General features: G+C 35.9%; 1 protein-coding gene across 1 annotated transcript in view; it reads left to right on the top strand.

Annotated features, from left to right (window-relative positions):
- LOC111838565 (titin-like) overlaps nucleotides 1-13,639 on the top strand; it is a 167,507-nt gene that overhangs the window by 60,204 nt on the left and 93,664 nt on the right. Inside the window, 15 exon segments of the mRNA XM_072700231.1 lie at nucleotides 3,041-3,667; nucleotides 3,846-3,908; nucleotides 4,095-4,178; nucleotides 4,380-4,451; nucleotides 4,541-4,621; nucleotides 5,356-5,421; nucleotides 5,834-5,878; nucleotides 6,177-9,707; nucleotides 10,143-10,187; nucleotides 10,946-11,344; nucleotides 11,692-11,961; nucleotides 12,083-12,358; nucleotides 12,546-12,685; nucleotides 12,811-12,937; nucleotides 13,020-13,286. Coding sequence (XP_072556332.1) covers nucleotides 3,041-3,667; nucleotides 3,846-3,908; nucleotides 4,095-4,178; nucleotides 4,380-4,451; nucleotides 4,541-4,621; nucleotides 5,356-5,421; nucleotides 5,834-5,878; nucleotides 6,177-9,707; nucleotides 10,143-10,187; nucleotides 10,946-11,344; nucleotides 11,692-11,961; nucleotides 12,083-12,358; nucleotides 12,546-12,685; nucleotides 12,811-12,937; nucleotides 13,020-13,286 — 6,093 coding nt within the window.

Genomic DNA, 13,639 nt, shown 5'->3' with positions numbered 1-13,639 from the left:
TTTCATGTTAAGTGATGTTGCTTGTCCTTTTCTTTCTCCATCATCAAATCTCAATTAGTATTCCTGAATGGAACTGAAACAAAAATGGCATTGGTTCCCAAAGTATCCTCTGTGTCAAGCAAAATGGTTTCTCCTGCAAAAGGTACACTAGAAAGATGCTTTAAAATTAAAGTGTCCATCCATTTGACATTAGTATTGTTTTTCGGGTGTGCCTTATATCTCTTTTGCCCAAATATTCTTTGTGTAAAGACTAAAAATGTTAGTTTTAATATCAGTTTGTAGTACACTGATGCTCTTTTTTTGGGGGGGGGGGGGGCTAAAGTGACTTTTTCCTGACAGTAGTACCCTTTGTTAATTCTGAAATATGTTATTTTTTACGTGGCAGTTTTCAAGAAAGGAAAGGCAACAGTATCTACTCCTAATCAAAGAAAGGAGGCAGACACGGAGAAAGCTCCCCCTTCACAAACCTTACGCCTTCAAAAGGTCTTCCGGAGTTCAGATTTGCCATGTGATGAATTTACCAATAAAGAGTTTTTCTCGATTTCAGGAGATGAAATGTCTTTCAAGAATATATGTTCAGATAAAATATGCTTACTAAAATCTGATGTATTCCTCTGGGGAAATGATATTGATAGTATGGGTCTGTTCTCTCAGTCATGTAAAACAGTGCAATTAAAGGCTGAAGAAAAAACAGCCAAGTCACAAGATAGTTCTGTTGCAGGAGCAGCTGTTAAAGGAGGTTCTTTAAAAAAAGAAATTTCATCAAGGAATTTTGAATTTGTTTTTAGTGATAGAATTTTGTCTGCCCGATTTCACAATGATTCCATTCAAGAAGACAAATTACCCAAGAATGAAAAAAATACCATTAGAAAAGAAGACCGATTTGAATGGACAGAAACCGTGCAACCATCTTCTAAGCATGACTTGGATGTAGAAAAGCTAAATAAGCTGACATCTGAAGCTGAAAAAGCTATAGTGAAGACACAAGATATACCTGTAAAAGGTGTGATTAAAATTATTGCACTTAAAAAAGATGCTTTACCTAATGAAGAAATGGAAAAGACTTTTGTCTACATTCAGTCCAAAGCTGAAATTAATATGGGAATAGGAGATGCAGTACAAGACACCCTTCAAGAAGCTGATGAAATCCAACTTAGCTTAGATGAGAATTTGCAAAAATCAGATACAACACCATCTAAAGTTGAAGAAAGTATTGTGAAGAAGACAGAGTTATTTGTTAAAGGAGATACTTACAGAGAGACTCCTCATAAAAAGGACACTTTATTGGAAAAAGATGTTAAAAAGACTGCTAGTTTAGAGGGAACTCTGGCTCAGGAATTGGAAATTAATTCCAAAGCAGAAGAATTGTGTCCTAAGGAAGAAAACAGTCAGTGGGGTACTACTATTGATGTGCATAGAGGAGTCACACATAAAATGGATGGAATCAATCAAGGAACCACTAGAGTACCTTGTTTTAAACAGGAGGACAATATACAACAGAAGGATAGACTAATATCTGAAGAAAAAGAAGCAATTTCTATGCCTAAGCAACAGATATCTATAGAAGGAGGTGCCAGTATAGAAAGTACTATTAAAAGAGGAGTTTCTCCAAAGGGAAAAATGATTGCCCTTGTCTTTACAAGCAATGCACTTCAAAGGAAAACCTCACTTTCTCCTGATGAAACTTTGGAAGGTATTAAGGAAGGCTCTTATACATTATTCACTGTCATTTCATTATGTATTTTATTAACACATCCAATTTTGTCTTGTGACATTTGCATGACTTATGGTTCAAAGATACATATTAATCTTAAATCTTTTATAAACATGCATCATCTCTCTTTTTTATTCCTTGTGGATTATTCTTTGTGCCAAATATTGTTATTTTTTATCCAATCCAACTTTAAATTAATGAATTGTCATCTGAATGGAACTGGTCCAAAAAAGATTGTGGTTTCTGAAATGTTGACTGTATCCGAAGTTGCTCCTCCAAAAGGTATAAGACACGAGTGTGTTAACAACATCCTTGCAATGTTAACAAAATTTTTTTCTTCATCTACATGCTTTTTTAAATGCACATCATCTGTTTTGCATATGTCACATGTATCTTTCTCTATGCACCTCTGCGTGTTTTTGTGCCATCCACAAGCTATGAATATTACACTTAAGAACAACTTACAATAAGATTTTATAATTAATTGGTCATTTGAGGGCCAAACTGTATTTACAAACCAGATGACCATTGTTATTAGGAGGAACCTTCAAAAGCACAAGATATTTGGCTCTTTACATTAACTCAAAATTCTATTAACAAAACTGGAAAAAACAGTATGAACTTTTCTCTGCTAAAAAAATTACTTGAAGAAGTCAGGCATAAAATGGAAGTAGACAAGTAGACCTACAAAACTATGTTTAAATAATATCAGTGATTTCAAAAGAAAGTGGTTATACCAGAGCAAAAAAGGATTAGTCAAAATATTGTAAATGAACCATGGGAAGGTGTAACGACAGGAATATGATATCATTTGTAATTTAAATCTTCCTTTTACCATCCATGTAACCAACATGTGTTTTCATGGTTTAACATGTATTGTGAATGAAGAATGAATGAACAAGAATCTACTTCTCTTTTCCACTAATCCATCTTTTTTCAGTTTTTTTATAACGCTCTTCTTATTATTAATTCTTAATATCAAATGCTGTATTTGAAAGGGCGAGAACCAGAAAAGAAGACTCCTTCTCGTGCTGTTCCTGTTTCAGTTGCAGAAGTTATTCCTCTAAAAGGTACAGAATGTATTCGAGGAAACAATTCTCTTATTGAAATCTTATTATTGAAAACTTATTAATATTTCAGTCTGTCTGGTTATATCATTGTATCTTTTTTCAGTATTACATTCTTATGTGTACAGTGTTACATTCTACACCTACGTGCATGTTGTAGTTGTGTGAAATGCAATTATGTTTTGACTTCAGAAAAGAGAATATCACTATATGGTAGTCTTTCTTCTGCTTAATTACATGCTATATCTTAAAATGACAGAAACTACTAAGAAGACTGAAACAATAATATCTGCAACAGGCAAAGAGGTGTTACATGTGGAGAAGATTTGTCCCACAGAAACTACTTTTGTCCTAGCAGAAGTACATGACAAAGAAAAAATCTTATTGCTTAAAGACATTTTGCCTGGTTTAAGAGAAGAGTCTACAACAAATGTGGATGTCCCTGAAAAGAAAACATCTTTGCGAAAATATGATCTTTCTTTGCAAGAAGAAGCTATCTCAGATGAAAAGGTTTCTTCTAAAGAAATTCTTGAGACAGAAGAGACAGATATTTCCAAGGTGGAAGAAATGGTTCCAGAAGCTAAACATGCTGCCATTAAAAAAGGGGAGAAACCAAAATCGAAGGAAGTACCAGCTCATAAGGAAGCTACTAAAAAGGTTATCGAAAAAGAAATGCCCCCCCATGCTTTGGAAATGGCTCCCAAACAAGTAATATCTGATAAAGAAGACATTCTTCCAAGTGAAATGATCTTTCAGAAACAACGTATACAAAAAATTAAGAAAACTGATGAAATTTGTCAAGATAAAATATTGATTTCTGATCAAGAAGCAATGGTACCAGGCCAGAAAAGTCTTAGTGCAATGATTGAAGCTTCATCTTTAAGAGGTATTTCTGAAAAATGATCTTTGAAAATGACCATTTAGTCATTCAGTATTGAATTTCTTTTATGTGAGACCATAATCACTGGATATCTTTTTGCCAGTTCTCGGTATGAATGACCAAATGTTTATTTCTGATATTACTTTGCCTTTTGATAAATGTCTTACAATGTTCTTCTCAAAAGTGCCAGAACAAGAAAAGAAGATTGTTCCTGAAATAGCCCCTGAATCAGTTGGTCCTCCAAAAGGTACAGAAATAATACCAGACGTATTTTAAAACTAATATACTTTATGAAGTATAAGAACAACTGTTCTTAGTTTACTGCATGCATTTACTTAATCTTGCACTGAGTTTATGTCTTTTGTCTTTACCCTGGATTGATACAATGGTGTGTAAATATCTTATTGAATCATAACCTTGATTCCATTCTAAGTGCCAACAGCTGAGAAGAAAGCTGTGCCTGATGTACCAAAACCAGTCCCTGATCATCTTGCTGAGAAAGTTTCTCCACCCAAAGGTATTTTGTCTAATTGTTTGTTTTTATGTTTGACTTGTGTCGTCAAATTTCATTTGCTCTTATATAAACGTTCATATATATCTTGTTGACTGGTCCCCGTGTTTGATCTTTTTTCTTCACATTTTAAAAATAATCTTATATCTCATATTGAAAATAAATTCAAGTGAACATACGTAATAATGATTAATCATGTTCTTGAAGTGCCAGAAGAAGTGAAAAAGGTTCCAGAAAAACCAACAGCACAAATCAAGAAACAATTAAAGGCAGTTCCAGGTACTTTAATTAAATAAACAGCATTCTGCCACTCCTTCTTGGTTGATGTTTGTGAATAGAAATGTAGTAAATGTACAATCTTGTTGAAGTGACAGAAGAAGTGAAAAAGCTTCCAGAAAAACCAAAAGCTACAATCCAACAAGTGGAGAAAGAATTAAAGGAAGTTCCAGGTATTTTAATTATTTGCAACAGCATTCTTCCATTCTTTCTTGACTTTTGTGTGTAAGTATAAATATACAATTTAGCCTCGTCAGAGGTGTCATGTCTGTTTAAGGTTTCTTGCTCCCTCTTATTAAATTAGCATTCAAGCCATTTAAAACTTTTAAACATTTTTAAAGACTCGAGTAACCAAAATCCATTCTATCTTTGAAGTTCTAAAGCCAGTGCCAAAAGCTGAAGAAATAATGCCTGTCATCAAGACAGAAATAGAAAAGGTTATTTCTGTAAAAGGTATTTTATTTACTCTTTTAATTTTGTTTACATATTACATATTTTATAACTATTCTAAGCAAGCTTATACTTTCTCTAAGTTCCTTCAGTTCCAAAGATAGAGTTGGATGTTCCAAGACCAGTTTTTAAAAAAGTGGTTCCCACAGTACCTCCAGTTAGACAAATACATTTGACATACCAATAACACATTTGTGCCTTATCTCTTTTAAACAACGTAAACTCCATTTCAAAATGTCTTGCCTTATATATTCTGGATTTAAAAATTGCTAATATTTTTATGATTTATTTTTGAAAGATAATACACATACACACATATAGATACATCCTTCTTCCATAAACAATGTAACTCTTTTCTGTGAGTATAAAATATTTTCTTCATTGTTGCTTAATCAGTGTCATCTATATGTATTGTCCACATGTATATATTGTCAATGTGTCTTCTTGAATGTGTCAGAACCAGACAAGATCACTATACCTGAAGTCACTCCTGTTTCAGTCAAAGATATTGCACCTCCTGAAGGTACATTAAACTCCGCTAAATCATTCCTGTTAAATACCTTTTCTTTATTGTTTGTTGTTATTTCTATATGGTTATGTTTTGTGGTTGTTTGTTGTGTTTCAGCTTTATATGTTTGTATGAAAACACATCCATGTTTTTTTCTTATTCTATTTCATTAAATTACTTCTTAAAACCATTTTCTTTGTCTATCTTTGTCTGTCTGCCTGCCTGTTATTCTGTCTGTATTTCTGTCTGTCTGTGCATGAGCCTTTCTATCTAGCATTTCCACTTTTATTTATAATCAGATTAGAAATGTAGACCCTTACCCATTCTTCCAAGTATGCCTCACAAACAGGATACCAGAAGGTGAAACCCAGTATAATAACTAGCATATATAATTTTTTTGATGGTGACATTTTTTTTCTTGGCCTAGATGATGCCAAGGGACCTGTTACAGCACCAGGAGAACTTAAAAAAGGTATGGCAGAAGCTTTGCTTGTCTAAGCTACTTAAAACATAAATGATTATAGTATCAATTTTGGACAATACTATTGAATGCTGTTTTGAGTTTGAAGTCTGTCTTTATGCAGTGGGTTTGTTTATTGTCTGTGGTTGTCCTTGGTGTATGTTTTGTGTTGGTGAAATGTCTGATGGCATTCTGAGAATGTGTGAGAGGTGGTGCTTTGTAAGTTATGTCATGTGGTTTATGTTTAAATGTGAATCCTTTGTTACCCCAGACCCACAAATTGAATGACCGTCATTTCTTAAATTAAAAGGTAAAATTTATGTAGACGAGGAAAAAATGGAACTACTGTCCTTGAAGAAGATAACCAGGATATCAAAGGGTGAGGAAGAGGAAAAAGAAGTTGTCACACTTAGAAAAGTCCCCCGAGCTCCAGCTGATGAAATTCCAAAGACCTCAAGTCATGCCGAAAAAGTCATAGCCTATTCTGAATCTCCAAGGGAAATAACATTTACAAAGAGTTTTGAAGTTAAAGAAGAAACTTCTAAAACTGAAGAAACCTCCAAAACTATTGTAAAAATCCACAGTAGAGAAGAAAGGGAATTTATTGAAGTGGTTCAGATTAAGGAGCTTAAGGAAACTACCACAACAGATGGTATTGTGGAATCAAAGTTACATTTAAATAAAGTTCCCACTGATGAAAGAGAAAAAGAAGGGTTAGGGCTGAAGAAATCTGTCAAAGTTGTAAAAGAGGAAACACCAGAAGAACCTATGTTAACTAGGAAGAAAATATCAAGACTTCCAAAGACAGATACAGATAAAGAGACTGTGACCTTGAAACCATTTGAGAAACCTGCTAAACCTGAAATTGAGAAGGAGAAAGACAAAGAAGAGGAACCCTTGACTTTCATTAGAACTGAGAGACTGCCAAAGGATGATGTAGTTATGGAACCTATTTCTTCTAAAAAGGTTGAATCGGTGTTAGTCAAAGAAGGTGGAAGGGAGGAGGACAGGGAACCTTTAGTCCTCAGGAGACCACAAAAGGATGAAGCAGATAAAGAACCTGTTGCTGCTCCTAAAAAAGCTGAAGCAGTGTTAGTCACGGAGAGAGAAAAAGCTTTCAAAGTTATGACAAAGGAAGCACCAGAAGAATCTAGTTCAACTATGAAGAAAATATCAAGACTTCCAAAGACAGATACAGATAAAGAGACTGTGACCTTGAAACCATTTGAGAAACCTGCTAAACCTGAAATCGAGAAGGAGAAAGACAAAGAAGAGGAGCCTTTGACTTTCAAGAAATTTGAGAAACCACCAAAGGATGATGTAGTCAAGGAACCTATTGCTCCTAAAAAGGCTGAAGCAATGTTAGTCAAAGAGAAGGAAAAAGAAAAGGATAAGGACCCCTTAGCTGTTAAGAGACTACAAAAGGATGAAGCAGTTAAAGAACCAGATGCTGCTCAGAGAGCAAAGGCTGTCAAAGTTGCAAAAGAGGAAACACCAGAAGAACCTAGTTCAATTATGAAGAAAGTGACAAGACTTCCAAAGATGGATACAGATAAAGAGACTGTGACTTTGAAACCATTTGAGAAACCTGCTAAACCTGAAATCGAGAAGGAGAAAGACAAAGAAGAGGAGCCTTTGACTTTCAAGAAATTTGAGAAACCACCAAAGGATGATGTAGTCAAGGAACCTATTGCTCCTAAAAAGGCTGAAGCAATGTTAGTCAAAGAGAAGGAAAAAGAAAAGGACAAGGACCCCTTAGCTGTTAAGAGACTGCAAAAGGATGAAGCAGTTAAAGAACCAGATGCTGCTCAGAGAGCAAAGGCTGTCAAAGTTGCAAAAGAGGGAACACCAGAAGAACCTAGTTCAACTATGAAGAAAGTGACAAGACTTCCAAAGATGGATGCAGATAAAGAGACTGTGACTTTGAAACCATTTGAGAAACCTGCTAAACCTGAAATAGAGAAGGAGAAAGACAAAGAAGAAGAGCCCTTGACTTTCAAGAAATTTGAGAAACCACCAAAGGATGATGTAGTCAAGGAACCTATTGCTCCTAAGAAGGCTGAAGCAGTGTTAGTCAAAGAGAAGGAAAAAGAAAAGGACAAGGACCCCTTAGCTGTTAAGAGACTACAAAAGGATGAAGCAGTTAAAGAACCAGATGCTGCTCAGAGAGCAAAGGTTGTCAAAGTTGCAAAAGAGGAAACACCAGAAGAACCTAGTTCAACTATGAAGAAAGTGACAAGACTTCCAAAGAAGGATACAGATAAAGAGACTGTGACCTTGAAACCATTTGAGAAACCTGCTAAACCTGAAATAGAGAAGGAGAAAGACAAAGAAGAGGAGCCCTTGGCTTTCAAGACAATTGAGAAACCACCAAAGGATGATGTAGTCAAGGAACCTATTGATCCTAAAAAGGCTGAAGCAGTGTTAGTCAAAGAGAAGGAAAAAGAAAAGGACAAGGAACCCTTAGCTGTTAAGAGACTACAAAAGGATGAAGCTGTTAAAGAACCAGATGCTACTCAGAGAGAAAAGGCTGTCAAAGTTGCAAAAGAGGAAACACCAGAAGAACCTAGTTCAACTATGAAGAAAGTGACAAGACTTCCAAAGACAGATACAGATAAAGAGACCGTGACCTTGAAACCATTTGAAAAACCTGCTAAACCTAAAATGGACAAGGAAAAAGACAAAGAAGAGAAACCCTTGGCTTTCAAGAAAATTGACAAACCACCAAAGGTGGATGTAGTCAAGGAGTCTATTGCTCCTGAAAAGGCTGAAGCAATGTTAGTCAAAGCGAAGGAAAAAGAAGAGGACACGGAACCCTCAGCCCTCAAGAGGTCACAAGAGGATGAAGCAATTAAAGAACATGTTGCTGCTCCTAAAAAGACTGAAACAGTGTCAGTCAAGGTGAAGGAACAATCTGTAGAAGTTGCCAAAGAGAAAACACCTGAAGCAGCTAGTTTAAGACTTCCAATAAAGGATACAGATAAAGAAGCCTTTCATTTCAAGGGAACTGAGACACCACCAAAGGATGAAGTTAAAGAACCTGGTGCTGGCTTTAGAAAGACTGAAAAAATTCTGGAAGACAAGAAAGAACAAGAAAAACGTACCTTGGAACCACCTGAAAAACCACCTGAACTTGATAAACTATCGACCAAATTGAAAACACCTTCAATAGATGAACAGGAAAGGGAAAAAGTAGAGCTGAAGCCATTTTCAGAAGCACCTAAACCTGAAGTACTGAAGGCTGTTCCACTGAAAGCAGATAAAATTAGTGGAAAGGATGTTCCTCTAAAAATGACCACACACTTACCAAAGGAACCTGATGAAGGAGAACAAGAAATATTACTCAAGCCTGTGGAGGTATCAAAAGTAGGCTTGGAACTGAGAAAGAGTCCTTCACTGAAAGTTGAAAAACCAGTAACAGTAGAACTGACACCTGTAGAGCGAAAGTCCAGTGTAGATACCCATAAAACATTACCCAAAAAAGTGTCTCCTAAGGACTCCATTGATTCAGTTACTCTAAAAACAATACCAAAGAAAACATCACCACCAGAAGAAAAGACTCCTGAAGATACTCGGCTAAAATTTGGGAAAGGAATGACGCTAGAAAGGAAAGAACTGTCTCCTCAATTTGTGCAGCTCAGGAGTGTTCCTACCCAACAAGAGGATGAAGTTTCCAAAGAAGAGCCTGACAAGCAGGTAGAAGATGAGGGGAAAATTTTAGGATCAGAACTCAGTTCTCATGAGAGTTATAGTTCTTATGGTTCAGAAGATTGGGAAGTAACTTCCCAAGTATCTGAAGAGGGTGCGCTTGAGACTCCAGGAATGAAGGGTGACAGACGAGGTGAGAGGATGACCGTGGATCCTCTTTGCTGACACCTTTATACCCTGCATCGAAGACAATAACAATTATCATTTTCTTCTCATGAATGACTTCCATTTGTTTTTCTTTCATTTTTTATTTTCAAATAAATGTTTGTCTGTCTTCATTGTTGTTCTGTCTATATAACAAAGTTAACATTACCATCTTACTACCTAACAACAATTAAGGTTTTATAACAGGTAATCTTAATGATATTCCATCATTTCTTTGATTCATTATTGCATGATCATTTTTTCCTTATCATTTTATTTTTATATAATTGTCTTTCTATGTGCACATTACAACATGTTAAACCTACCATCTTTTGACAAATGTCAAATAGCATTTGACAAATGACATTTGATTTGGCAATATATTATTTGTTCCAGTGGTAATAATTATTCTAACCTAATACAGATGGAAAACCAAAAGAAGAACCAGGAAAAGGTAGAGGCCTATTAGGTAAGGCAAGGAGAACCCTCTATGTATCTGATACCAACATATGGCATTTTTCCACTGCCACCAAGAACCGAGCCATACCGAGAACTGACGGTTTTCCATTGTAAATTATCAGTGCAGTACCTGAGCCATACCCGCTCTGACATGGCTCTACTTACTAGCAGGGCTGAAAGCATGACCAAACCGAGCTGATTGTGTCATCATCATCTGATTGGTTGAAATGAAGGGAGATAACCGGTTTTCTGTTTTGATATGCATGGATTATCTGAAGAAAAAAATGGCATATTTTATAATTCTATAATCATTATTAGTAATTATGTTGATGCATTCCCAATAACTCAGACCATGAAAATTTCCAGCCACCTACTTAAAAAAAGTACTATAGCACAACTGAACGGAATGGATTGGTAATGCATATTTATATGTACACCGTGTCAACAGTAAATAAACCTCTCTTCAGTTTTACATCACTGTTGCTCTCTAAACCTGGTAACGTCTTTACCGAACCATCTGCAGTCAAAAACCAAATCGAGCTGGAACCACGTTGTAACTAGTCTCTCTTCACAGAATGGCTTGGGTATGGCTCAGTTCCTGTATGCCAGTGGAAAACTGCCAATAATCTGTGACCATGTTTTTTTTAAATAAAATACCAGTTGTTTTGCATGGGTTTTACATTTTCTCTCCACTATGACATATTTAAATGAATGTCAGTAGTATCATTGAGTAACTGAAGTTAATGGTGTTTTGTGCTTAATTGGTAGCAAGACAAACACCATCCCCTGGAGATGCTGACAAAAGGAAAGGCATGAAAACTGGTGCAGGGGGTGACAAACCACCAGGAGATGCACCATTTGGATTCCAGCTTAAGGCTGTCCCTTTGAAATTTGTAAACGGGTTGAAAGACATAGTTCTACAAGAAGCTGAGTCGATTGGCTCCTCCGCTGTATTTGAGTGTCAGGTGTCTCCCTCCACTGCTATTACTACATGGATGAAGGATGGAAGCAACTTAAGAGAAAGCCCTAAACACAAGTTCACCTCAGATGGCAAGGATCGTAAGCTTGCCATTATTGATGTCCAGTTGTCAGACACTGGTGAATATACTTGTGTTGCTAAGCTGGGAAACAAAGAAAAGACTTCCACAGCCAAGCTCATTGTTGAAGGTATTTAAATGACCTCAATACCGGTTATAAAAAATAGAGATGATTTTTTTTATCCTGCTCCTCTTTGTTGATGATTCCACTTGTTTTGGCTGTTTGGGCTGCAGACTTTATTAAGCAACATAACACACTCAAGGAAAATTGATTATGATCTGATTCCACTATCTCTGATCTTTTGAATGATGGGTTAAAATATCCCCTGGGATGATACTTTCATACTTGTTTGAATTTAGGGCTTGGTAAATAAGATTTTATAGGAAACTTTACTGTTGAAAAAAATATGTTTAAAGAGAAATATTTATTTCATAAATATGTATTGACAGTGACTGTGGTTGGCTTTTTTTTAATAGAACTCCCTGTAAAATTTACAAAGAATTTGGAAGAGGAGATGTCAGTTCTCAAAGGACAGTCATTGTATTTAACCTGTGAATTGAACAAAGAAAGGAATGTTGTCTGGAAAAGAAATGGTATACCTCTTCAACCAATTCCAGGAAAGATTGCAATTAATGTCATAGGACTGCAACATTCTATTACAATCCAGAACACAGAAAATGAAGATGTTGGTATTTACTCATGTGAGTATGAAAATCTCAAGACTCAAGGAGATATTAAAATTATTGGTAAGTATCACCAAAACAGAATGACTTACATTTTCATCCTTTCTGAAAACATATAAATTATCACTTGGTATATACATTATGTTGTGTGCTCTTCTCATTACAAATCCATGTTACTTTGCAGAAATAATCAGAGATTGGCTGATGAAACCTTTGCGAGACCAGCATGTAAAACCTAAGGCCACTGCGACCTTCAAATGTGAGCTATTCAAAGACACACCTAACTGGAAGTGGTTCAAAGACGATGATGAGATTTCAAAAGAGCCAACAGATAAAACCGAAGTGAATAAGGATGGAAGGAATATCTCTCTCATGATTAAGAATGCAGCTCCCGATGATGTGGGAGAATATACTATAGAGGTTGAAGGCCACAGATACCCAGCTAAACTAACTCTTGGAGGTATAGAGATGTTTACTGAGAACCTTTTGTCTGTACATACAGTACATACTTGTGGAATGTGTATTGAACAGAATACCATTTTTATTTCCACACAACTGAAGCCTGCAAAAAAAAAATTAGGAAAAAAATGGATTAATTCATTCATGCATGTTTTTGGCTCACAAAATTCTGTTTTCACATTGTTCAGAGCGTGAAGCTGAGATCCTAAAACCTATCTCCAGTGTTGAGGTCTTTGAGAAGGAAAATGCTACCTTTGAAACTGAAATTTCTGAGGAAGATGTTGCAGGAGAGTGGAAGCTTAAAGGGCAAATTTTGACACGATCACCTGTAAGAATAAGACTCAATTCAAATTCATTTTCTGGGTATCACATATATGTGTGTGTGCATGTGTGTTTGTGTATGTATACAAATGGGGATGCACAACTTATATATAATTTGTTTGTGTTCTTTAGACATGCGATATCAAAATGGAAGGACAGAAAAGGATTATCACTTTAAAAACACTTGAAGTTGATCAGTCTGGTGAAGTCTCGTTCCAAGCACTGAATGCCATCACAACTGCAGGGCTCACAGTGAAAGGTAAAATACAGGATTTTGTAGTCTTTCACATACAAATGGCCTTGCAATTTAAGTGACATGAAAAAATGTGGTCTTTTTCCAGAAATTGAACTGGACTTCATTGTACCTCTGAAGGATGTTTCTGTACCAGAAAAGAAACAGGCCCAGTTTGAGTGTACTATCACAAGAGATATTGCCAAGGTCATGTGGATGAGGGGATCAGATATCATAACATCAGGAATAAAGTATGACATTATTGATGATGGAAAGAAGCACATGCTGGTCATCAATGACTGTGAATTCGATGATGAGGATGAATACACTATTGAAGTCTTGGACAAAAAGTCAACAGCCAAGCTAACAGTGGAAGGTCAGTTGAAAGTTTTGTGGATCATCATGTAGTTTATTCAGATAAACATGTAGATGTATTGTTAAACATTTTACTCTATTAATGAAATATCACTACTATGGGTTGGCGCCCTGACCTGGATTGTTCCCTGACTTGTGCCTGTAACCTCCAGGATAGGTTCCTTACCCCCTGCTACCCCTGAATAGGATGGATGGATAGGTGGATGGATGAAATATCAGTTCTGTTTATCATTTTCAGTTTTGCATATAATGTTGCAAATGATTTGGGTTTTAGTCAACCCAAACGGCAGAAACCATATCAGGGTTCATAAAAATACAATAATTAACAATAATAATTAGAGGTTGACCGATATA

This window comes from Paramormyrops kingsleyae, chromosome 16, assembly GCF_048594095.1.
Source record: "Paramormyrops kingsleyae isolate MSU_618 chromosome 16, PKINGS_0.4, whole genome shotgun sequence".
In the NCBI taxonomy this organism is placed as follows: domain Eukaryota; kingdom Metazoa; phylum Chordata; class Actinopteri; order Osteoglossiformes; family Mormyridae; genus Paramormyrops; species Paramormyrops kingsleyae.
This window is presented reverse-complemented; position numbering and strand designations above follow the sequence as displayed.